Here is a 26,275-nt window from a genome sequence, read left to right as displayed (position 1 = left end):
AAGCGATGCCTTCATCTCCTTTGCAATCTGTATAAATGCTTGTGCCTCCATAAGTCAGCCCAAGTGAAAAACATCTTTCAACACATGCTAGACAGGTCGGCCTTGATCCGTTTTAACAAATTATTTAATAGCTATCATTTATTAATAATTTTTATTTATTATTCATTTAATAATTTATTTATTTATTAAAAATATTAGCAGATTAAAGGGTTGTTAGTGAACATCGCCAATAAAGAGGCTGGGCGACCCAACTCCTAATTGGGGACATCACAAACTCCTAATTGGGGACATCACAAAAAGCAGGTGTACACCTCAACCATGACAAGAATCCAATAGCAGTCAACCAAATAGCATGGTACAAAAATTTGAAACTGTCCTTGACAATCCATGTGTCACTGAGGAGGGGGCCTATGCAAGAAAGGGGCAAACTGATTTAATAGTCAACTTCAATTTGTGCGTTAATGTAGAAAAAACAGAGATTAACATACCATTTATAAACTTATGGTAAAAAAATAAAGAATTTTGCTAAAATTTTTGGAAAAATTTATTGTTAGACATCTTTTTTTCTTTTCTTTTGGATATGTTGAATAAGCTTGGATATAACTTCTGGATAGACTAGTTCCAAGCTTATCTATGCCATATCATACTTGAATCTGTGCCATTACATGGATTGGACATATTCAGCCTTGGTGCATGGAATAACTTAATAAATAAAAACAATTGGAACACGTTTTACATACATATGCACATATGTATTAATCATAGTTACCAAACATGGATTTGGCACAAAAATCTGATGCAGACTCTACATTTAAAAAAAAACTACATATATTATACACACACACACACATGTACATATATAGATATAGATATGTTTATGCTGAATTGTGAAACAATTTGTAAACCCTATTAAGATCCAACCGAACCCTAGATCTGCAAACTAATTGAACAAAACTCAATAGAGAACTACCATGCAATGTAAATAAAACATAAACAAACAAGATTATACCTTCATCTTCATGATAGGCTTGTCTCCATTGTTCTCCTATCCTCCATGATCTTGCATTGATGATGTTGCTCCCAGATTTTTGTTGCACTTGCACAAGAGCTCAAGGGAGAATGGATGTGGTTGTGATGATGTATGCTAGAAAGATTTTAGCATAGTATAGGTGCTCCAATGATTGCTTCATTTATCAAAATGGAAGGAAGAAACCTCTTTTATAGAAATCTTAAAGAGAATCAAGGGCTTAGAGTAAGAGGTTAAAGATGAATTGCCATGATCACATAGATGAAAGAGACTCAATAAGTTTCAAGGGTAGGTAAAGATGAAGGGAGGAGATCAAGAGGTGGAAAGGTTAAAGATAAGGGTGAATAGGATTAAGAGGTTGATTTGAAATGAAGGCTTAGATTAAAGAGTAGGTAATTTAGGGAGACGTGTTGTCATGTGGATAAGAAGAAAAAGGTAAATGAATTAATTAAATAATTAAAAGTATTTATTCAACTTTTTAGGTACTCTTCACTAAATCAACTTTAAAAACATCAAAAAACTAATCAATTACACATTACTTTGCTCACATACACAACTATGAGTAACATATCGGTACAGAAGTGAAATTAAGTTGAAAGAAAGGTATTCAATGATTTATTGACAGAATATATTATTGATTTTGTTATGTAATCTCTTACACCACATTCTTCCTCCCAGATTATATATCTTAACATGCTGCATTTTGAATTCTATATGGGGTAGAACTTTTAACTTCAGATTGGTTCTTTTTGTATCTAACAAAATGATTGAATCTCATTCTTCCCTAATGTCTCCAAACCAGAATTGTCTATACCTTTTTCAGATTGCTGTTGCTTGCCCCCATCCTTGTGTTCCTTAGGAGAGTTAATATGCAAAACTCGTGGATAGATAGAGGGGGCCAGGGGATCATTACTTGCTGTCTGCACAGGAATTGCTGAGGCCTGAGCTCCTTGTGGAGGTGAAGACACAGCCCGAAGAATACCATTCGACCATGCCAATGAATTTTTGACTGATGAATATGAATATCAAACACCTTTCCACCATGTTGCTGGTTTGTATTTCAGATTCTTGCCCTCTTCACATGCTGATGGTAGGTGCCTAACCATAAAGGTTAGTCTGCAGTGAGATGGTATAATCTCGTAATTCAAATTTTGTTTCCAAATCCGCTAACTGACCTGCAACCATATCTCTGCTGCCAACTTTGAGCAATATCTATCTTTACTTGGATGTTGGCAAAAGTGGAGTATGCACAACCATTGGTTTCAGGATCTAAAGAGATAAAACCTGCCTTACTTACTGCCTATGCCATGGAAACAATCATCTTTGCAATATTGCAAAGACAAGTTTGGTAAATGCACCCAAATTGGCAATATGGAGAAGGATTCTGTCATTAAAATCAGGAAACTAGGGTTTTAATAGCAGAACATGCTTATCTTGGTGTGGGGGCACCTTTGTGAGAATGAAGGATCTATATACTTCTGACCCAATAAGCTTTGAGGAAAATCTGTGCTGTAGTATAAACTGTAAACATGCATGCTTCATGATTTGGAAATCCAATCATGCGACAATGCTAAACTAGGCCAAAAAGAGTGAAATTTGCGTATCAAACCTTACTTAACCAAGTTTTTCCTTCTCGTTCAGAACCTCCTTCCCCAGAGATAAGGTAGGAAGAGGCTCAATACAAGGGACAATTTGGACCACTGCCTTATGCTGCATACTCGCCTCATGAACGCCCCATTTTATCCTGCATATCCAACCTTGAAACAGCCTTGTGGGACATATTAAAATCTTGTACACCTACCAGCCCATTCAATATTATTGCAGCTTCCTTAAAGTGCATCTCTGGGGCAACTGGCCCTTTTGAGCCCATCAATGAGGGGCATTAAAACGAACTTTACTGTGCTTAAGGAAACTGGCATTCTCTGCCCTTCCCAGTCCCCGAAGATTGAATACCTGCCAGAGCTTCTTCCTTGACCTTGCTAGAGTTTGGCATCATTTCAGTGGGAATCTGCATTAGAAAATCAAATATATTTAAAAATGCACAATTTTTTTCTGCTTCTCGCTGCTGTGCATTCTAATTTCCTAACCATTAAAAATAGGAAAATAACTAATATTGCTAACTTAGAATAACATAACTACCTAAGCAAGCTTAAGTAAAATAGTGGGTACATGACCGTATCAATAATTTTTTTTATTCAACTGAGTTTTTGGATTTTTTTCTCAACCAAATACGCTATTGAATTCTTGTTTACATTACTTTTCCAGTGACATTTGTTTGTGTAGCACACTTTACTTTTCGAATAGCATAGCAATTTCTCTCAGTAACAACTAACAAGTCAAAGTATGAGTAACTGAGTTTGATTGCAGTGACTTTGCATTGGTATCTTCATGAAATTATTCAGAAATTTCTGATATCTAGGGTCAAACAAGATTTGAGTTGGAAAGAATGTTTCCCTAGGCATATGATAAATTATAATTGGGAATATATTGAGTGTATGTATGATAATATGCTTCAAATGTGTTACATGGGCATACCCATAAATGTTATTATAGTTTAACTTAATGCAGTTATCAACTTTCAAACAAATCGCATAATGGCATAAAATTCATGCATTCTGTGAAGACTTCCTCAGTAATACTTTCTTATCATGAATATTGCTTACCAGATTCTGGATAAGGGAGAATTGCAAGTTGCAGGAAAGGAGAGAGATTCTCAGCTGTCAAGTCAGTTTCGTGACATTGCAACAATCATAATGGAGAAGACAATCAATACTGAGACTGATCGTCCTTATACTATCAACATGGTTGAACGTTTAATGCATGAAGCACATTTTGCTTTAGATCCACACAAAAGCTCAAAACAACAGGTCAGTAAATAACATTCCTCATTTTCTTGGTTTGTATTGGTTTTTTAAATAAAAGTTTTTTTTGTTTTTTTTACATGTTCACAACATGCACAAATATATATACATATATGTTAAGTGTGTGTGTGTGTGTGTGTGTGTGTGTGTGTGTGTGTGTGTGTGTGTGTGTGTGAATTATAAATCTGTATAAATACATACACACAAACACACACACGTATGCATATTAGATACACATATAAACATGTATGCATATACAAATGAAATCTCTATTGCTGTCAATTTGATTCCAACATTTGTTTTCATTTATTAGTAATGTTTGGACATTTTCCTTAGAACTGTGATGCGTGTTTCTTCTCATAAAATTTCAATGTTAAATCTCTTTGTAGCATTAGGTTTCATTTTTAAGTAATGATTTGAGTTTCATCAGTTGATCTGTGGTCTAGTTTTGGGGTGTTTGTGGTGATAATGACTCAGATTTTAACCTTGATGGGCATGCTTCCTGTATTACCAGAGTTGTGTGTGCATGTGTTGTGGTCTCTTCCATTACTTTTCAAAGAAAAAGTGTAACATGCTAAAAATTAAAGGAAACATTTATTCAAAAATGTAACTTACTGAAACGAATATAGCCGTTAACAATATAGCCGTTAAACATAATCATTTCTTCTTAACATAAAAGGAGTAGATTTTTTTTTTTGAGATAACAATAACTGAAAATAATTACACAGAACTAAACCGAAATTTAAACATAAGATAAAAACTTAAATAACATTGCATTGATTGAAAGAGAGAGTTTAGAAGGTACACTTCATCTGATGCTATCATTTGAACTTCATAACTTTATCAGGATACCAGTGAGGAGGGAAAGTATCATTAGGGTGCTTTTCCGCCCAACCATGGACTTTCTAGTCCCCCATGCCATATCCTACTGGATTGGCCCGACCCTTCGCAGGGAGGTAACGAGAAGTGGAACTCAATGCCATCTGAACTGAAGACAATCCTACACAAATTCCTAGTCGGTCATACCCTATAGGTTCCCCCTAACTGGATTAACATACTGGTTGACACTTACAACACTAGCCTCACCTTGACTGAGGGTTTCTAGGTTATTGCAAACAGGCTAAAACAGGAAGTCAAATGTTTACATCTTGCTAGGTTGGAATAAATTCCTGTAGATAACCAAGTCCTCAAATCTGTCTCTATGCTACTGCATTCTGACTCTATGAGGCTCATTGGCTACCATACATGTTTGGACTCAAGCTTTCCCTGTTGGTCAACAAACTCGAGATTACTTATACTCTTAGAATGAAACCTTTCTTGACAAACCTTACGTTAATTTAATACAGAGATTCATACTTGTGCGCTTGAGCTAACAACCTGTTCTTTCGCTGGAACAAGGACGAGTCCAATTTTAATGAATATGTAGAAATCATTGACCCTCTTTTCATGAACCAATGATCTGAAAAAAATATACGGTCTGAGTACCATAGTTGAATAGTTCATATTCCGCACAGCCTCAATGCTATTTACACAAGGAAAGTAGCCCATACTTGGCCTTTATTAACTGGAATCTGCCATTAAGTTACAATTGATTAACAAACAATGCCCTTTTTACACATGAAGGTTACATGAATCTCAATCGTCATTAGTTCACCACAGATTGGCATAAGTGATTGTATCGGCTGGTTCTCTACCTCATCCTGAGGTTAAAGGCCTTATCTTACTTAGATAAAAATTGCTTCCTTCTAATTTCATTGAAGCATGGTTAAAACTGAATTACTTACCTTAGTGAAGGAAAGATGAGATAGACGACAGATTGCTATCACCCCCATCAACATTAGCTTCTATGTTTTGTGTGTATTGAGAGCATTTGTGCTGCTACTATACTGTTTAGAAAAACTATTTATTTTGCTTGAATGTCAACTGCATTAAGGGCTGTGAAGCTATGTATTTCTATACATAGGACTATTAGCTTTAAAAGCGCTATAAGCTCCCTTGCCTATCAACCCCTTTCTCACTGAGGTAATATTTACCAAAAATCCAAGTGCTCCCATAATGTTATTATTATGCCCATCTGCATTAATGAGCTTTGAAGTACTACTCTAGTCAGACATTCTTACCGAGCTGAAGATAACTTAACTATCTTGATTGACACTCTAGTATGAGAACTCCTTTGACCCAAAGGTTTCCAAATAGCTGCGATTTCACTTGCGAGTGAATTCATAATTACTCCCTTCATAACTGCAATAAAAGGGCTCTAGGGCATAGGTATAGAACGAGTGAGTTTTAATTTACAGTTGACCATGTTTGCGCACACATGGCGACTATCAGTCACATAATTGCTTAACATTCATTTGTTATCCGCTCTAGTACTCATAAAAGTTACTGTTAATTTCTTTCTCATTTAAGATTGCAATGATTTGTGATGGTTCAACTAAATCCCTGGCATGGGAAAGTAGGGGGCATAAGAGCCGCCAGTTGTACATCCAACTCTTAAGTATGGAAAATATAACCATGCTTGACATGTCTCCGCTGTCCTTGCATCTTGAGAGTAACCTTTCAATAGTGATGCTGACTGCATCGAAGTACAATGGTGCTCTTCTACCCACTGCCTTCCTAGGCTAAGGTATAAGTTGATTTCTTAATCTAGAGAGGGTAATCTCAATCAGATAATTTTACCTTAGTGCTGTTTTGACTTTTCAGTCTTAGAAAATTTTGAAATAACTTGAACAAGAGGTCAAATTCTTCATAAAGCAGTCTCGGGTATGAATACCCTTCAATTGAGTGGTATATGCCTGTACCCCTATGCTGATTATAAACCTTATAATTTTCAGATTTTAGTTGACTGAATGGTGCAAATAAACATATCTCATAGACCTGCATATCATCTATACATAAACATCTATATTTATATATATAAATACACACAACAAGTGTATAAATATATATATATCTATAGACTTCCCGTGTGCTGTCTGATATCAGCTTAACCATGCTTCAAAAGTTACAGGAGTCAAGTATATATATATTTTTTAACAAAAACTCAATTCATTAATGAGGGTTTGGTACAAAATTTGGTCAACCCCTACTGCAGTTCCAGAATTCATAACAACTGATGAATATAAACACCTTGACTGGTATAAATTATCAACAGCAATACAAAAAATTTATATATATATATATATACGTGGGTAAGAGAACTGTTTTTCATAAATTTCAAACCCTACTAGATACCCAAAGGCAGTTAAACAGTCTGGTTTAATGGTAGGAAAATTTCAGCAGATACAGAACGTAAATGCTCTTTTAAATCTGCTGAAGGGAATAACCCTTGACATTATTTAAGCAATATCAAAAATTCATGTCACAATTCGTGCAGATAGAACAAATTAGTAATAGCAAATCATTCTGTATTCACTTCTTTCCTTCATTTACCATATTTCCAAACTTAAATAGGAAGGAGGAGAAAGAAAATAACAAATTCGCTGGAGTTGAGAAAGGTATCATGACCTGGTGATTATTAAAGATGAATAATGTTTGAAGATACTTTCCAGCGCTGTTCTCTATAGCAACTTCCAGCTCTAAGACACCAAACCGGAATGGAATTCGCAGAGCTCCAAAACCCTTATTTCGCGAATGAAAAGCATATATGAATCCATCCTTTATCCCCAAAATCGCTTTTGTATTCCTCCCCCAAACACATTTCTCATTTTCCTTACCCTAAAACCAGGCATATTTGCCAAAACCGCCCCCAGCAGATCACACCATTTACATGTTTTTGGCTTCCTGAAGAAGACTCGATGCATTCACGCCCCCAACAATCTTTCTTTTCCCCGGAAGCTTCTTTTAATTTGCATTCCATCATAATGAAGTCTTAGGTATCACGTTTAATCTCTTTATCTTCATTTGCTTGATAAAAAAAAATATCAAGGTAAAGCGGTAAATTTGATTTATAAACATTACGTTTTTTTTTTTTTGAAACAAGCTTACTTTAATTTGCTCGATAAAATATATTTATCAAGTATCATTGAGAGTTCAATGAATTATGCCAAGAAGGAGGGGGGTGAAATATTTGTTTAAAAGTCTTTTCTTTTAAGTCACTAATACCTCAGTGACCATAGGATGGTTTATTGAATAATTAAAAAGAAATAACATGGTTTACTGTTTCTTTTATTTTTTTTAAAGTTAATTGACCTTTCAATAATTTTGCATAATATATTCACATATTCACATATATGAATATATACTTATATAAATATTTATGTGTGATTAAATATGAGCTTCTGAGGCATTTAAAATAGTAATTAATTAAAAATTCCTTAAAAAAATAATATTAACTAGTTACCTTGTAAGTTGTAACACAAACGTAACCTAGGGTTATGAACCCTAAAATCTCTACATAGACCATCTTGGGTTACCCAACGCGATAACTATCAAGGTTTGACAAGGTCAACATAAGTTTACCTGGCTTAGGTTAGGGTTTTCAGACGACATTAGTTCTTTCTTCTCTTTACCTCCCGACCTGATGATACTTTCCCTCCCTTCGCAGAGGACGACGATTTCCTGCACACACTTGGCCAATAAAATCAGTTAGATCCAAATCTTGTCTTGATCTGACAATTTATAATTCGTTGACAAGGTAAAACATTATGTCACACTGTTAACTATAAATTCATCAATTAAAGCATGAAAAACTAGGGCACATTTGTTCAAATTAATCATGAAAACTAGGGCATGATAAACATCTTGCACGTATATCATAAATGCACTAGGGCAAACATGTATCACGTTGTAATTACTGCATATTAACAACTAGGGCACAAGTGGGATGTAACAAAAAGAAAAATTCTTTAGATATTCAGGAGTTTAACCTGCTTATATTGTATAATAATATCTACTTATTTTAATATTTACCGACCTTGACAATTCTCTCTGTGTATTCTTAGCTTGTAAATATTTGATCTGGTTTATCTTTTAAATATCTGTTATCTTGGTTTCCTATTTGATATGAAAACAATAGACATTGATAGGGAAGCTGGTAGCACATTACTTTCATGCATTGCATGATCTAGACTTGGCCCATTCTCTATTTCCTTTGGGAAGAAACATTTTCTGTGGTATTGATGGGTACTATTTTGAGTACTGTCTATAAGCTGAACCCAAAAGTGACTTCTGATGGATTCATTCAATAGGGTCTTCCATGTTTCACGTAATGCCCCCAATCAGAAAGGTTGGAGATATATGCGATTTTTTGTATTTTATGGTTATGGAAATGACTGAAAACCAATGCTGAAAGGAAATTCTTAACTATGTAATCAAACCCTAAGTAATTTTTATGGAATAGTAAGATGTGTAAAGCAATCTTAAAATGAATGCTAGCAATATGCAATCAAACCCTTCATTTGTAAGGATCAGCAATATCAATATGTAGAATATTTAAATAAATCTCTGAGTTTAATTTAAACAACCAGTAAATAGATCCAATCAATATTGATGTCAAATTGATTAAGAAACCTCAGATCTAGTCGCTAAAGATTAGTAACGATAGCTAAAATACCAGTGATGTGTCCTCCCCCCCAAAAAAAACAAACAAAAAAAAAAACCTTGCATTTCCGAGACAGGGATGGTCTCTGAGATGCAGGGATGGGGTGAGGGATGTCCCCTTGCCGTCCCTCCACTGCCGCCAGCAAATGCATATTCATACATTCATTTCAATGTAACATTAGCTCATTTTTTCGTATTCTCATCAAGATTCAAATTTTTTAAATAATAATTTAATAAACTAGGCTGAAACTAGGCACATATAGAATTTATCTTATTTAATGCAGTGTCACAATGAGCTCTCATGACATGAGTGAGGATGAGTTAAAGGTTCATTCTCATAGTAAAACTGAATCAGAGTATGAACTTGAGGTTGAGGGGGGTGACCATGGGGTTGATCGTGAAGCCTAAACTAGTTCCATGGCAAGTGAAGCAGCTAGTATAGAGTGCCCATCCGCAACCCTGGCAAAGTATGCTAAAGGTCCTTATGTTCATAAGTCTACTCTCAAAAAATTTGCAACAAAAATACAAGGCATGTCTGATATAGGTGGTGGCACAAGGAAGTGGTAATGCAACTTTTGTGGTCTAGAATGGTATGGAAGGATTACTAGAGTTAATGCACTGTAATGTCCCCACTCTGCTCAGTATCAGTGACTGATGGGTTAGCCTATTATTTGGACTCTCGTAGGCTAACATGTTTGGATAGAGTCTCTCAGTGGCAGTTCCACTTCTTGAGTTCAATCTTGTGTTCAGCTGCAGGCCTTTGCAGTTAGTATATGGGCTAGTTGTGGGACTTACTATTTATAGTAAGTCAATCTGGGAGTGGTGCTATTTTTAGTTAGAGCATTTGGACACATGGGGGTTATACAGTTTTGACCCCAGCTTCAGACGACACATCAAAAGACTGAATATTTAGGGAGGTATTAATATTTTAGTGGTTAAGTTATTTAATTAACTTATATGAATATTATAGTGTCATAAAGCGACTTTATAAAAATTAAAAAGCCACTTAAATGTTATAAAGTGATTTAAAATCACTTAAATCATAAAGTGCGTCCAAGTTGATTTATAACTATGGAAAAGCAAGTTAAATACATTTTAATGTATTTAAAATTGCAATTGGGCGTACTTTCTTGGAATTCGTGCCTTTTGGGGGATATCAGGCAAAGCAAGTCAAAATCATGAACATTATTGATTATTTGACATTGCTTGGTTTTTGCTTTGTTGATTTTCCGAGACAAGGGTTTAAGAAGGTTTGCTATTGAAGATTGATAATTCTTCATGGATCTGTGATTTTGAGGCAGTGAAAGATCAGCTGAATTATTGCAACTGAGAGGGCTTCATTCAGGAGTCTTACTGTGCTTCATCAGAGGTTTATTCATTCAGTTATTTGCAGATTTTTCAATAAGGAAAGGGCTTTCTGGTTTAGACGCCCTTATTAGCAGCAATTTTCATTCATTAAAGCAGCCATACTATTTCTCCTTGCTGGCCGTACAACCTTTGCTTGGCACGTGTGGACCTGAAGAAGGCCGTTTGACCTGGAGGGCTGAAACGCCTTACCATTTTGCATTCTGGTTGCCCCATCTTCAACACCTAGCATATTCAGGCTATTTCATCTCTTTTCTAGCTTGGAGAATTAGCATTCTAGACTTGTACACCTTGTTTGGTCATTTTCCCAGTTTTGGCTTGCAAACTCCAGAATTCTTTATTTAAAATAAACCGAGGACATCCGAGTATGTTATTTGTATTAGATTTATTTGCAGCAGTTACCAGACTCTTAATATAGTTGTAGTTGATCCATACTTATCTATTTAGTTTAATGTGCATTTCTTGCCTAGCATACTTGTTATTTTTTATTTAAAATTATTCAAAACCTTTGGAAAACACAAAAAAAAAATCAGTAATAGCATCACAGGAGAGTTAGAACTAGCAGGGTTCTTTACATGCACTCCTTTTTATTCAAGGAAAAGGTGTGGGCATATGTACTTTGTTGGAAAAATCGGCAAACAACAAATATAGCGTTGCGACCAACAAGCTTTGGGGTGTTCCTGATGAGACTGCAGCTACAATGCTTACTACTTTGTCTCATAGGACACATGTTCAGCAGAGCCAGTTACAAACTTGTAGTCAAACTTTGCGGACAAGAGTAGGACTGGTGTCGGGACCTTCTTCCACTTCTAGTGGCATGGCCCATGTAGGAGAGGTTAAGTAGAAGCACAAGTTGCAAAGACTAATTTGTTCAATGTTCAGCTAAAGGATGAGTTATATGATTCCATTGGGAAGTTCTTCTTTGCCAATAGCATCCCATTTCATGTAACTCGATCTCCTTATCATAGGGAGATGATATCTATGGTGGCAAGGGGAGGACCATCATATGTGACTCTATGTGAGACCAATTGAGGGCCACGATTTTGGATTAAAACTATTCTAAGATCAATGTTTTGATGGAGAAGATGAAGGAATGTTGGCTGGAGATTGGATGCAACTTTGTCAGGGATGGGTGGATGGACATTAACCATCGTACACTCATCAATATCATGGTTACATTTGCAGAGGGCCCATACTTTCTGAAGGCAGTTGATTGTATAGGGCATTGCAAATATGCTGATTTTCAGTTTGAGGTCCTCACGGAGGCTATTGAGGAGGTTGGGTCACAGAATGTGGTCCAAGTAGTGACATATGCAACACGTGTGCAAAGTTGCGGGGAAACTTGTTGAGGAAGCCTACAAACATATTGGGTGGACTCCATGTTGCGTGCATGCCATGAAAAATGCACTTAAGGACATGGGGAAGATTGAGTGGATTAGAGGAGTGGTCAATGATGCAAGCGATGTTCAAATGTTTATTTGTAACCACCACACTTCACATGCACTCTTCAGAAGTTTATCTAAGGAGTTCTTGAAACTTGTTGAGAGGAGACATGCATCCTATTTCATTCTCTTGGATTTCACACATCTCCCCATCACAAATGGGGAACCCCTCTTTTGCTTTTAGTTTTAGGTTTTAGATAGGTGTGGCAGCGCTCTGATCCTTTAGATTTGATAAGGTTGAGTCAACTTACTCCTCAACAATTTTGAAATGAACGATTCATGATGATCATTCCATTTGATCATCATCACTGGCTTGCAAAATGAGAGATGAAGTGCTGAGTTTGATTAAGGTAAATTGTTAAAGAAGAGTGAATTCTTGGAAGGAGGATAGGCTAAGGTCTAAACAATCATAAAGCGGCTTAGGGCAAGGTAATTAAATGAGGGAAATTGAACATTTGAGGTCATTTCCTTTGACCCCTTGAAAGCTCGATCAGGGTTTGAGAGCATTTCCTTTGCCTCCTTGAAACCCTGATCCAACTTGAGGTCATTTCCTTTTACCCTCTCAAGTCCCGACCTAGCGCTTTGCCTGGTCAAATCCACGATCTAGCTTGGGCACTTCCTTTGCCCCCTTGAAAGTCTGATCAGCTTATGATAGCACTTCCTTTGCCCTCAGGCCCGATCAAGGTAGGAGACCTTTCAAATCTTGCTCGAGGTTGATTGTTTGTTGTTTTTGCAGCGATTTGGAAGGTCTTGAGCTTAAGCGAACAAGGTTGATGCATTTGATGTCATTGTCATTGACCCCCAAAATCTTCGACCTGCATGATGGCATTTCCTTTGGGGTGCCAAATCCACACACTTCCTTTGGGGTGTCAAAATCACGAACTTCCTTTGACCCCCAAAAATCATGATCCACCCTTTCGCACTTCCTTTGCCTAGTTAAAATCTTGACCATGCTTGAGCATTTCTAATAGGCTATGGAAGCCTGATTCAAGGCAAGCGAAGGGAGCAATTTGAGTGACAATTCAATCAACAAGTCTTGAAGCGTTGTCAATGCTCATTCAAAACCACGATCTAGCTCTTCCTTTGCCTAGTGAGATCCGCAACTACACACGCGGGCATTGTTATTGATTATGCAAAGGTGCGGACTTCCTTCGAGGCTTCAAAAGCCCAATCACTCTTTTTTGTGATCCCCAACATCCATGATAAAGGGAGACATATGTTTTAGTGCCAACATATGAGGAGGGACCCACGTAAGGTAGACATTTTGAATTTAAAATTTCAAAAGAAATCAGGTCGGCTTTTGCACATTAGAAGATGTAAACTTGCAAAACATTAAATGAAAAGGACAAGTCAGCCTGGAAATGAAGAGATGCATCCCTCCCAATATCTAGAAAGATAGGTTGATCATTTCATTTGATCAACATACGATTTGCAAAGTAAATTACCTTAAAGAGAGAGCGATTCTATTCAAAGGTTCAACGAACTAGCCATCAGCGAATTCATCATCAAATAGGACACCGATTTTGATCCAAGAGCAGCAAATTTGGTCATTCGATTGATAAACCTTGTCAATTCGCGGGAAATCAAAGGCAATTTTTCCAGATTGAGGGCAAAATCAGAATTACCAGTAAATTATAAGTTCAGTTCCAGGTCTGAAACAAGCTGTTTTGATCATTTTCATTGAAAAATCAGACCTTAGTTCGCTGATACAGCTACAGGGCTAAGTTTTTGAGAAATTCTAGTCATAAGATCTTTTTATATCATGCTTTAGAACACTTGAAATGATCATTTGCCAAGTTTTAATGCAAAATTCATGGCTGTTTGATGATTATGTTCAAGTAGGATCAGGTTTTACAAGCTAGGGTTTTAGTACGAAAACCCAAGGTTTTATCAATATTGAAGATTTTAATGAATTATCAGCCTGAAGCAACAAAATTGCTAACTTAGGTGATTAATTTCAGCTTGTGAGCATTGATATCATAATTAGAAACTAACTCAGACAACTCTCCAGGTAGAGCATGGCAGCCCCAAAGACCAGAGCAGGTGTACACCAGAGCCTCATTAAGGAAGATTCAAAGGGAGAGGCGCTGGAATCCAAGATAGCATCATTTTGGAACAATGTAGGAGACACCAACCTAGGACAAATGGACATGAAGAAGTTTCAAGGCCCCTTATATACAACCAAGCCTTCTCAAAGATGATGATCGAGAGCAGGATAGTAAGAGCAGCAGACTTTCCTTCGGCTATACAGTGCAATGAGTTGATTGTTGAGTGTGCCAAACACTATGATGTCAACACAAGAACAATAGTGGCACTTGATGGCAAAGTGCTTGCCTACCTATCTGAGACGGCCATCAATGAGGCTTTCCACATATTTGATCCCAAAGGCATGGTCTACAAAAGCAAAGAAGAAAGCTACTAAGATGTCAAAGATAACAAAGGACAGTATAGGATCCCGGTTGATACAAATTGGCACTCCAAGAGTAGACAAGCCTGAAAATGAGATCACAACAGAGGATTATGACTTGGAGACTATTGACTTAGGTCCTCCCACCATTGAACAAGCAATGGAAGATTTGAATGATACGGTGAAGACAATCGATGATATGTTGAAGTTGGAAGTAGAGAAGAACAAGAAACTAGAGAAAGAAGTGAGTGCATCGAGGAACTACCCGTAGTAGTTCAAGGAACTGCTAAGGCAACATGATCTTTCAGCTATGCCACCATCGTTGCTTCCTCCAGACTCAGTTGATAACCTAGAAAATATCAGAACTTCAACTCACTTGATGGATAGTTGGATAAACAAGATTTTCAAGAAGGCGAATGCATTCGTAAAGGAGCTAGTAAGGATATTTGATAAAGTTACACGTGTTCTTGAAAGAACTCAAATTCTCATGGTAGCTTATGATACTTTTGTTTTCACTATGTCGAGATTGCACTATGTCGAGATTGCAAGCAATGAAGAATTACCTAAGCAAGCTTTGGTGAATGTTGGAGTATTGAAGATGGACAGCCGCCCAATCTCCAATAGTGGTATAGCTTGCTCCGAATGAGGAAGGTTATCTTTGAAGATATTAGCAGTGGATGCAACCAAGTGGACAAGGCAATAAACTTAATACATGATAAGATTGTGGAGGTAGCCGAAATTATACTTGAGAAGGAGATGAATGAAGGAATCCACATAGATGCCAATCAGCTGATCGAGAGAGGGAAGATCATATTCTTCGGAACAGCCAGATCACCTTCAGAGAAGCAATTGGAGGACATACACTCATTCATGGTGCTTGCTAGCAAGACTAAAGATTTCGGGCTAGGATGGGAGAAAACCTTTGCCTTTGCCTTAAACGAAGTAAGTTTCATGGAAGAACAGTTGAAAAATGTGCCTGCTGCCTCAATAACTGAAAATGAATTCATGATGTCCAGATTCGTTGAATTTGCAACAAAAGAAAATGACAAGGGAAACAAACTTCTAGAAGATAGTTTGTTATGATCCCATGTGGTGTCATTCTTATTAGGAGGATTTTTCCTCGATGTTTATGCCAAATGGATGTCATATTCCGATTGGCTGATATTTTATAATTTGCAATAAGATTAGGTTTTGATGTAAAAAACTCTAATTAGGGTTTATGTGGCAAGATCTTGGCCCTTGATTTTGATTTAATCTTGGCCATTCATTGTATTTGGGAGAACTATATGAGCCCCACTCACATTTCATTTGTAAATGATCTATTAGAATAGTTTTGAAGATTTGTTGCTCGATGCTGCCAAAATTAATAACATCATTGAAGTGTTGGTGACTTATTGTGTTTTGGAGTGTTTGCTTGTTTCTTCATCCTTTTATGAGAGAACTTAAAATTTAAAAAAGGAAAAAAAATGATAGAATAGAATTTGCTTTAAGTATTTAGATGAATGAAAGATGCATGTGCATCACTGATAGTGAAGCTCACATTGTTCATACTACTAGTATTTTGTCGATGGTGAAGTATCTTGCGTAGTCGACTAAACTCATTTTAGCCAAGCTTAACTTCAATTATTACTCCTTCATTGATATGCTTCATCTTGATGAAATCATAAATCTATCCCTAGAAGATCGCACTAGCCTTGTGAAGATGTTCATGGCATGTCGAAGCAAAGCTTAGTTGAGCTCACTTGAAGTTGTCCATTGTCTTGCATTCTTAGCGTTAGCATAGCATTCCTAAACCTTATTCCCTTTTTTACTTTTTTATTAAAAGATCATTAGTAGTAGTAGGAAAGTGCGATATTGCAACATCATTCAAAGAAGGCCATTCCTTGAGCTTGAGAAGTTTCATTAACAATTATGTAAGTCCCTTTGAAGGTACAACAAACACATCACACCATTGAAGCTATCCAACATGTCCAGAACTGACATTGTAGACCTACCTTGGAGTCATCTCAAGTGATCACATAGTTCAACATTTGAGAAGTCTTTGTTCAAGAGAGGATAGTGTATTAAATACTTTATTCTGTGTTCGGAACTGGTATTGTAAACCTTGGAGTCATCTCAAGTGATCACATAGTTCAACATTTGAGAAGTCTTTGTTCAAGAGAGGATAGTGTATTCAATACTTTATTTTGTGTTCGATCATGCATGAAAAACACGTCAACAAACATGGGGAAGATTGAGTGGATTAGAGGAGTGGTCAGTGATGTGAGAGATGTGCAAATGTTTATTTGCAACCACCATGTTAGGGGTCAATAACACATGTTAGTGTAGTTGGGACAGGCGTTTATGTTTATGTTTGAGTTGTCGAGAGGTTCCCGTGGGGTAGTTGGTAGTTAGTGACGGTTGGCAACTTGGCCAACCGTCAAGTCTATATATGGTTTAGATGGAACCTCGATAGGGATGGTATTGTACTGGCATATTTTGAGAATCCAATAAAGATATCATTATTCTGTCATAATTGTTCTGTTACTATTGTTCATGCTTTGATATATATTAATGTTTTGCTACATGAATTGTTGGTACGTGTAGGATCTCTCTGTTTTATCCATGAGTTTACCAACCTCACATGCACTCTTCAAGAGTTTATCTAAGGAGTTCTTGAAACTTGTTGATACCAGATATGTATCCTATTTCATTCTCTTGGAGAGAATGATTGAGCTGCAAGAGGCACTACAACTCATGGTTATGATAGCAGATTGGAATTGTTGGGCTAAGTCTAGGAAGAGCAGGGGAGGAGGGTGGAGGATATAGCGAAGAGTGATGTGTTTTGGAGCGATGCTAAGGGAAAGAGCCTTGAGAAATGTAGCAAGAGTCGGAGTGTGAGTGTGAGTCATAGTCGGGAGAGACAAAGGCCGTGTACGTGGAAGGAGTTGGTGGAGGTTGCCAAGAACCTGCCACTTCCGGACGTAGCGGAGGAAGATCTCGCCAACCAGGCCCCACACTCGACGTCGAGTGAAGAAGACTCTGGAGCGGAGTCGCAGAGCAGCCCGTCATAATATTTTGAACAAGGAGAGGAGGCGGTATGGGACCTACACAAAGCGATCACCAATATTTTTGAAGCAACATTATTCAGCATCAGGAATTTGTCCTTGTCAGAGGAAACCAAAATAGGAGGGTTAGATCCAGAAACCTCGGGAAGGAGGGACTATAGGAGCGAGGGTGACCAAAGCCCTGCGGATAGGGGTCCAACCAGGTCAAGAGTGTACAGTACCTTCCAGACACATAATACCTTCCAAGCATATAGTAACTTTCGAGCGCTACATAAAATCCTCCAGACAAAAACAATGGCACACACCCTGGAGAAACAAAAGCTTCCAAAATTCATGGGCGACGAATCCTGTACGACATTGTAAGACATGCGTGACCATTTGGGAAGCAAATGGCCAGGATGACCGAGATTACTAATTGAAGGCATTTCTAGCCACTCTGCGAGGAATAGCCATTGATTGGTATACGGAATCTGGATGCCCAGTATAAAACGTCCTGGAACAGTCTGAAGAAGGCTTTCCAAGAGGAGTTCAAACTCCTACAGGATGACAATGAAATTGTGGCGGAAATTTACAATACCAAGCAGGGAAAAAGCAAAAGCGTGTGGGCATATAATAGAAAGTTGAGGGAATTGCTCAACAAAATGGAGAACCAATTGGTTGATGGCCTCAAGAAGAGATGGTTTGTGGAAGGACTGGTACCGTCTCTCAGACGGAAGATGAAGGTGGTCCCTCTGCCCTTGTATGACGAAGCATACAACTGTGCGATGGATATTAAAAGTGAAAATAAGACATGTCGGGGGAAGTGTCGAGTGAGCGATGGTGACAATACAGATGAAGACAATGATGGGGAGTCCAAAACGGTGCAAGCACTCTGAAGGGATATGATGAGGATGATGAAAGAACTAAAGGCTAACAAAGGTGGCAAAGAAGGAAAGGAACTATATGGTGCACCGACTGCAAAACAAAAGGGCACACTAAGGGGAGTTGCCCTCATAAAGCTTTCTGTGACATCTGCCAAGTAATGGGACATTCCATTAAGGAATGCTCGTACAACTAAAAGCACAGAGCACACAAGTGTTCTATGCCCAACCCGACCAAGTCACACCGCTAGGGACACCTCCGAAGCCGACAACAAACTCTGATGCCTCTCCTGGAGAGGTACCGAAACAACCGACGGGGTAACAATAGGTCCAATACTAACACTCTGAGGAGTAGAATTCAATACGATGCAAAGGGACGACCCATGATCCAATGCCGGAAATGCAACGAATGGGTTCACTTTGCGCGGGAATGCCAAAATGGAGATGACGCAAGAAGTTTGCTGTGCAAATGGTGCGGTCCGAGGAATCATGAGGACACAGAGTGTCCAAAGCAAAAAGGGGTGAATATGCTGGAGGTAAAAGAACTAGGGGAAGGCGTATTGGCAATCACAAGATTGCAAAACATGAAAGCCATGTATCTTGACCCTCGCACGGAGAAGGAAAGACTCCAGGAAGCCAGGGCAGATATTGAGTGGGCAATGGCGGAAGAACGGAGGGCCTCGCACCCAACTGCCAGTACCCCACTCCGGTCAGGATCAGAGAAAACTATCATTAAGCAAATGTTACGGACCACCATACTCGTGCGGGTATCCGACCTTCTATAGACCCTGCCACAGTTGAGGATGGCCCTGACAAATGCAGCTGGCGACTAAGTCACAAGGTTCGAATTCGAATTCAAATTCGACAACCATGAAATTCGGATAAAATTCGACAAGGGAAAAATTCGAAAAAAAATTCGGATAAAATTCGCCTTCTATAATTTTGTTTATTTTTAAATATATGTATACTTCTAATAAATTATTAGAATAGCGACCCTTGTTGGAGAAAATCCGAGGGCGACCCAGCAGTTGCAGACACCCATGACCGAATAGATACAAAGCATATACAAAGAATACCCACGACCAGTTGAGTTGTGTTTAGAGGCGGATAGCAGTGCTTTATAGAGGAAATTCGATTAAATTCGTTTTTTTTATAGAAGTTTGAAATTTGATTAAATTCAAACCTCATCCATGAAAATCATCGTATCCTGTGACTTAGGTTGGCAACACTACCATCAACCAGGAACACCGGACGATGACAGAACCGCATAGTACGACCCTGGTGAAGGAACTTGGTACGGAGGCCGTGGACCCTATGCTGCTCACGGTAAGTATTGGACGGAAACCTGCTGTGGTGGAGATGGACATAATGGGACAAAATCTCACAAACACCATTGTGGATGGCGGGTCTGGAGTCAACGTGCTACCAGAAGAAACTTGGAGAGGTATGGGCAAGCGTACCCTCTGGCCATCGACATTTCATCTCGTCAATGCGGTTCAGCACGACATCAAACCCCTCTGTGATGTCCCCTTCTAGCTAGAGACATCACTCTAGCTTGTGATTAGCCTATCAAAGACCCTCGTAGGCTAGTAGGATTGGATAGAGGGTCACCTTGGCGTGGAGATCTTCCGAGGACAGAGCAGAGTACACTTCTGGGTTGCCAGAGTTTGTTTATGATGAGTTTTGCTTTGAGTTTGGCTTGGCCAGGCTATTTTTAGCAGTTGGAGATGGACCCCTGCTATTTTTAGCAGACATCACGGTCATATGGGTGGTCAACTAGTGAGCTCCAGTTTCAGACGGCATAGCTAAATTCAAAATATTCGTGGAGTTAGACAAGTTTGAATGACTTAGCATTTATTATTAAGTGATTTAATAATAAAGTTATAAAGTGACTTTATATTATAATCACTTAACTTGAGGGTCAACTCATCATTAGACGGGGCCATGTTTTTAATTAAATTATCTGAGCCAGACTATTGAAATATTAAAATTAAATGCCCATTTAATGATTAAAATCGTTTTTTGACACCCAAAGTGAAATTAAATGAAATTACAAGCAAAATTGTAATTAAGAGGATTAGGGTACGACTTGCAAAAAAGGATATATAGTGTTGAGTTTGGAAAGAAGAGGATGGCTATTTTTATTTTGACATTGTGAAATTGAAAGGGTTTTTGCTCTGGAGACTAGGGTTTTCAGCCACCATTGGAGGACGTAGTTGCTTCAATGTTCACCATCTGAGCTGATGAAATATTCAGTGATATTTGGTTTCAGGAAGACTTCATTCAGAGGTCTTATTTGCATCTAATTGTGCAGAATTGAAGAATAAATTCATGAGAAATTATTGCAGAATTATTGAAGAAATTTTGGTGATTAACAAGTACTGTACGGATTGCTACAGTACTGCCGTACGGACTGCTACAGTGCCGCGTGAACAGTGCCTCTGTACGGACTGCTACAGTACTGCGTGAATAGTAAAAAAATTTTAAAAATCAAAATTTGCAGTTTGCAGATTTTTTTCATCTACTGGGACAGCAAAAATCAGGTTTTTATCTTACATTGTAATGAATTTGTTTTTTAGGCATATTGGCCATAAAACAGAACAAACATTCCCTTGATAGTCTCGTAAATTAATTTCAGCAGTAATATATTATTGTTTCAGTATTATTTTAAGCATAGGAGTTTATTTCAGTATTGTATCATTGCTCATTATTACCCAAAAAACACAAAAAAATCCATAAACATTCAAAAACCAAACAAATTCAAATCTACTGCATTCAAAAGAAACAGTCAGCAGAGGAGAGCCAAGTTGGGCTCTTACACCCTCGGAACTCTCATAGCCCAAAAGGTGGTGATTGAGACAACAATTCCTCCTGGACTTCGTAGTCATCTCACTAGAGAGAAAAGCGTACAACGCCCTCTTGGGAAGGGGATGGCTGATCATGGCTAGAGCCAATCATAATTGGAAGAAGAATACACTCTTAATCGAGAGTGAAGGTCATAAGTATGTGATTGACCTGAAGAATAAGTTCGTCAAGGAAGAGATTGCGTCGTCTGACTCCGACTCGGAGGACTCAAATAGATGGGGGTGGGGTTCCGAAGGAGACAGAGGAGGGAGGGAACCCAACGAAGAGGGAGTATTGGAACTGGACGGATGCTCCAAGGATGGAACTAGTTCACTGGCTGGACTCTTCCATTGGTAGATGGAGGACTACGAGGTCTTCCACCCGGATTGCCACATACTACAAATATGTGAGATTGGGGAATCAATTGGCGGTATGGAAGAACAGTCATTTCCACTGGAGTATGACAGGTACCAGGAGGGAATGGCATGAGTGGATGACACGCCAGCCCACCAGTTTGAACGAGACAAACCCATCAAGTACAAGGAAAGGGGTGTGGAAAAAGTTAATCTAGGCAAGGACGAGGACCTGCAGGTAATACTCATAGGGGATGACTGAAACTTCGTACCAAAGGCGGCGGCTTTCAGGGTATTTCTGGAATACAAGGACGTCTTTGCCTGGACCTACAAGGACTTGAAGGGGGTACCACCGGAATTGTGCGTACATCGCATAACCCTCATACCAGGAGCCCAACCTATATGGAGGAGTACAGGATGAACAAGAACTACGCGGCCAAGGTGAATGAGGAAATCAACAAAATGTTGGAGGTGGGGATCATATTCAAAGTGGAAACCAGTGATTGGGTTTCCCCAATAGTCATTTCTCTCAAGAAGGAAGCTAATTAGATAAGGATATGCGTGGACTTCAGGTACCTAAACGCAGTAACAATCAAAGATCCATTCCCAATCCCATTCACTAACAGCATTCTGAAAGAAGTAGCTGGGCATGAGATATACACGTTTCTGGATGGGTTTTCGAGATACAATCAGATAAGTATTGTGGAAGAAGATAAGCTAAAGACCACATTCGTGGTAGAGGAGGGGGTGTACGCCTACAATCGCATGTCCTTCGGGATATGTAATGCACCGACAACCTTCCAGAGAATAATTTCACACATTTTTGACCAAATGTCCGTAGGAAATTTCAGGGCATTCTTAGATGACTGGTCGATTTTCAGTGATCAGGTTACCCATCTAAAGGCACTAGGGGAATGTATGGAGAGGTGCCGGAAAGCTAGGTTGGCTCTTAACCCAAGGAAGTGCAAGTTTATGGTACCGCAAGGGAAGCTTCTGGGCCACATTGTCTGTAAAGGTCTGAAGACCGACTCGGATAAGATAGGAGTGATTGTCAACATGGAGAACCCAACGAATGTGACAGGGGTGAAGTCATTTTTGGGACATGTTGGCTACTACCAGAGATTTATCAAAGGCTTTGCACAAGTCTCCTGGCCCCTAGATAAGCTGACAAGGAAGGGAGAGCCGTTCGTATGTGGTACAGAGCAGGAAGAAGCCTTCAATGAATTAAAAGATCGGTTGGTAAGTGCACCAATACAGGTTTATTCGGACTGGAATAAGGAGTTTCATGTCCATGTCGATGCCTCCAATTTTGTGATTGGTGTTACTCTCGCACAAGTAGGGACGCAAGGACTGGACCATTCTGTTTTCTTAGCCAACTGACTTTTGTCAAGGGCTCAACGAAACTACAACACAACGGAGAGGGAGGCACTCGGGATGTTGTACAAAAGTTTCGCCACTACCTGTTGGCTACTTCGTTCGCGTTTTACCTGGACCATCAAGCACTAATGTATCTGGTAAATAAACCAATTATCTAGGGTCAGGTAAGTAGATGGCTACTACTCTTGCAAGAGTTTACCTTCACCATTATTGTGCGGCCAGGCAAGTCCCATGTGATAGCCGACCAACTATCACGGATCAGATTGGGAGAACCAACCGAAGGGGTGAACGAAGTCTTCCCAGATGCACACTTGTTCCAGATTGTAGTACTACCATTGTGGTACAAGAAGATCGGCCAGTACCTCTCTACTTCCACGTTTCCAAGGAAGATGTCCCTGGGGGAAGGACGGAAGCTGGCACTGAAGAGTAAGACTTTCCAGCTAATCAATGGCCTAATATATAAGATGGGCCTCGACCAAATCCTGAGGAGATGTGTTATGGAGGAGGAAATTCCCAGCGTGTTGAAGGAAGCACATGATGGGTTGGCAGGTGGACACATGGGGCCAGATGCAACTGCCAGGAAAGTACTTCTAGCCGGTCTGTGGTGGCCAACTCTACACACCGACACCCGAGAGTGGGTGGCTGGGTGTGACACTTGCCAATGGGCAGGAAAACCATTCAAGAGGGACTTCATGCCCCTCTTTCCTTCGCAACCACAAGAGCTATTCGAACGGTGGGGTCTGGACTTTGTAGGACCCTTGAAGCCAAGTAGCATGCACAGGTGCAAATATATTGTAGTAGCTACGAAATACCTCACCAAGTGGGCCGAATCAAGGGCTTTGCCAGATAACATGGCTCTGGGTACGACACGGTTCTTGTATGAACAGATCGTCACGAGGTATGGGATACCCCTTCAAATCACCAGTGACAAGGGAGTGCACTTTGTCAACCAAGTGATTCGTACCATGACCGTAGAGTCCAAAATCTATTTCAATCTCTCTAGTTTGTATTACCCCCGAGCTAATGGACAGGCAGAAGCAACCAACAAGGTGTTGGTGTCAATAATTTACAAATCGTGTGGAGTGGAGCAAGAAGACTGGGAGGAAAGGCTACCAGCCATACTGTGGGCTTACCGCACAACCTACAAGGTCACCACGGGGCATACCACGTTCCAGCTCATGTATGGGCAGGAGGCAGTGGTACCGGCCGAATACACCGTACCCAGCCTTCGAGTGGTGGTGGATAATAGACTTGGTGATGAAGAAAGCTTGAGTGCAAGGCTTGACAGTCTGATGAAACTGGACGAAAGAAGAATATGGCACAATGGACAACGAAGGTAGTGCAATGATGACGAAAGTGCTGGCATGACCAACAACTATGGCGGGTCAACTTCCGGCCGGGGCAGTTGGTTTTGAAGTATAATGGTCGGAACAAACTCCGACCGGGGAAGTGTAAAGTTCGTTGGCTCGGAACCTATAAGATCATAGAGGTCAGCCAGAACGGGGCGGTAAAGCTATCAACTCTGGATAACAATCCAATCAGGGACCCAGTGAATGGTTCGAAGCTGAAAATCTACAAAGAACAAAACAAACTTGTGATCGGGATTAACATGTTGGGATACGTCACCAAAGGGCATTAGACCATTCGCCAGAGCACGGAAGTCGAAGAAGACCCGATGGTAAAAGAACCCTACCGGAGAGATGAAGAGTGGGCAAAGCCTTTTGTAGCCATGAAAGAGCGGCTTGTGCCAAAGCAGGTGGAAGCTGTTGCAGTTCTTAGGAACCACAAGCACCTCGCAAACACGTGTTTTGGGGAGCCAGCGGTATGGGTGCAGGTTTCAGGACATTGGGAGAAGCGGGCCCCATATGAAGGTCTTCAAGAAGGGTACGTAGCATACGATATTGATGAAGAAGCTGAAGCTCGAAGGAAAGCCAAGGGTGCAAATAAAGAGGACGAATTTGAAGACCTAGAGGCAGAACTGGACTTGGAGGAGTATGGGGCAACCCTGGGTCCCTATTTAAAAATGGTGCTGAAAACAAAAGATTTATTCATCATCGCCTCCCAGCCAGGTGAAGCGGAAGCCGGACCCAATTCATTATACCGGGTGATCCCTAACCTTGTGGGACCACTGAAAGTTGACAATGAGAAAGTAAAATGGTACCAACAGTACAGAGGCCATTACATTGACGGGTGATATAAGGGGGTGGGACCCACTCCGTTAGTTGACAAGATATGGGACCTGGAGTACGTAGGGTCATGTTGTGCACAAGAATGCTATAGGAGGTTGCCGCACGTTTGTATGTGGTTGCACGATTCGGAGATAAAGTTGAAGATTCCAAATGACTCTTCAGGAATGAAGAGGAACATTGGAGATGTGGACGCCGACCAAGGGTCAAACAAAAAATGGAAGGAAGACAGGTCAAGTGACAAGAGAAGAGCAAGGAAGGAACATAGTACCCGAACAACAAGGAGGAAAATAAGGGGGCAGAAAGGTCATTCAACAGAATCGATTTCAGAATCATTGTCCCAGGTTATCTCACTGTATCTGACAAGTATGTTGTATGGTGAGAAAAGATCACTAATGATTGACACCATAGTTGAAAAACTCGGACTCGCCATAGACTCGGCAAACCAAAAATTTGGACTCGGACTCGGACTCGTGAAAGACTCAGCAAAAAAAAAACCGTACTTTACAAAAAAACATAAAGAAATTAATGCATTTAGAGAACACAAGAGCCATAATTGAAACATTACACGTCACATACTCATAGTTTCAAACTTTCAACTCTAAAATGTATAATACCAAGATATCTTCAATGCTAATTATGCTTTTATATGGAGCCTAATCAGACTTAGAGGTTAAATTTTCCCTACTTCCATTGGCACAATTTCCCCCTATATTTTTCGACGGGGGTTTGGGGGTAGCGCCCCTTGCGCGCTCCTTGTCGCGATACAGGGCGGGGTCGAGGGGCAGCACTCCGTGAGGCCAAAATTACTTTTGTTATTTTATAAAGGCGTTGGGTGTTATTTTTCTTTTATTTTTCACTCCCTTAGTTATGCCAAATGAAGGCAATTTTTTTTTTTAAAACTCAATTTTAAAGCTTGCATGACTTTTTTTCTGGGTCACGCGAGTCCATGCAAAAGACTCGCG

General features: G+C 39.5%; 1 protein-coding gene across 1 annotated transcript in view; it reads left to right on the top strand.

Annotated features, from left to right (window-relative positions):
* The window catches only part of LOC131070695 (uncharacterized), a 75,708-nt gene that overhangs the window by 37,812 nt on the left and 11,621 nt on the right, over positions 1–26,275 (top strand). The window contains exon 3 of the mRNA XM_058006293.2: positions 3,694–3,894. Within this exon, the coding sequence (XP_057862276.2) occupies positions 3,694–3,894 (201 nt within the window). The remainder of the gene's footprint in view (positions 1–3,693; positions 3,895–26,275) is intronic.

This window comes from Cryptomeria japonica, chromosome 11 (assembly GCF_030272615.1).
Source record: "Cryptomeria japonica chromosome 11, Sugi_1.0, whole genome shotgun sequence".
NCBI classification, from domain to species: Eukaryota; Viridiplantae; Streptophyta; class Pinopsida; order Cupressales; family Cupressaceae; genus Cryptomeria; species Cryptomeria japonica.
Note: the sequence above shows the minus strand (reverse complement) of the source record. Positions and strands in the feature narration are given on the sequence as shown.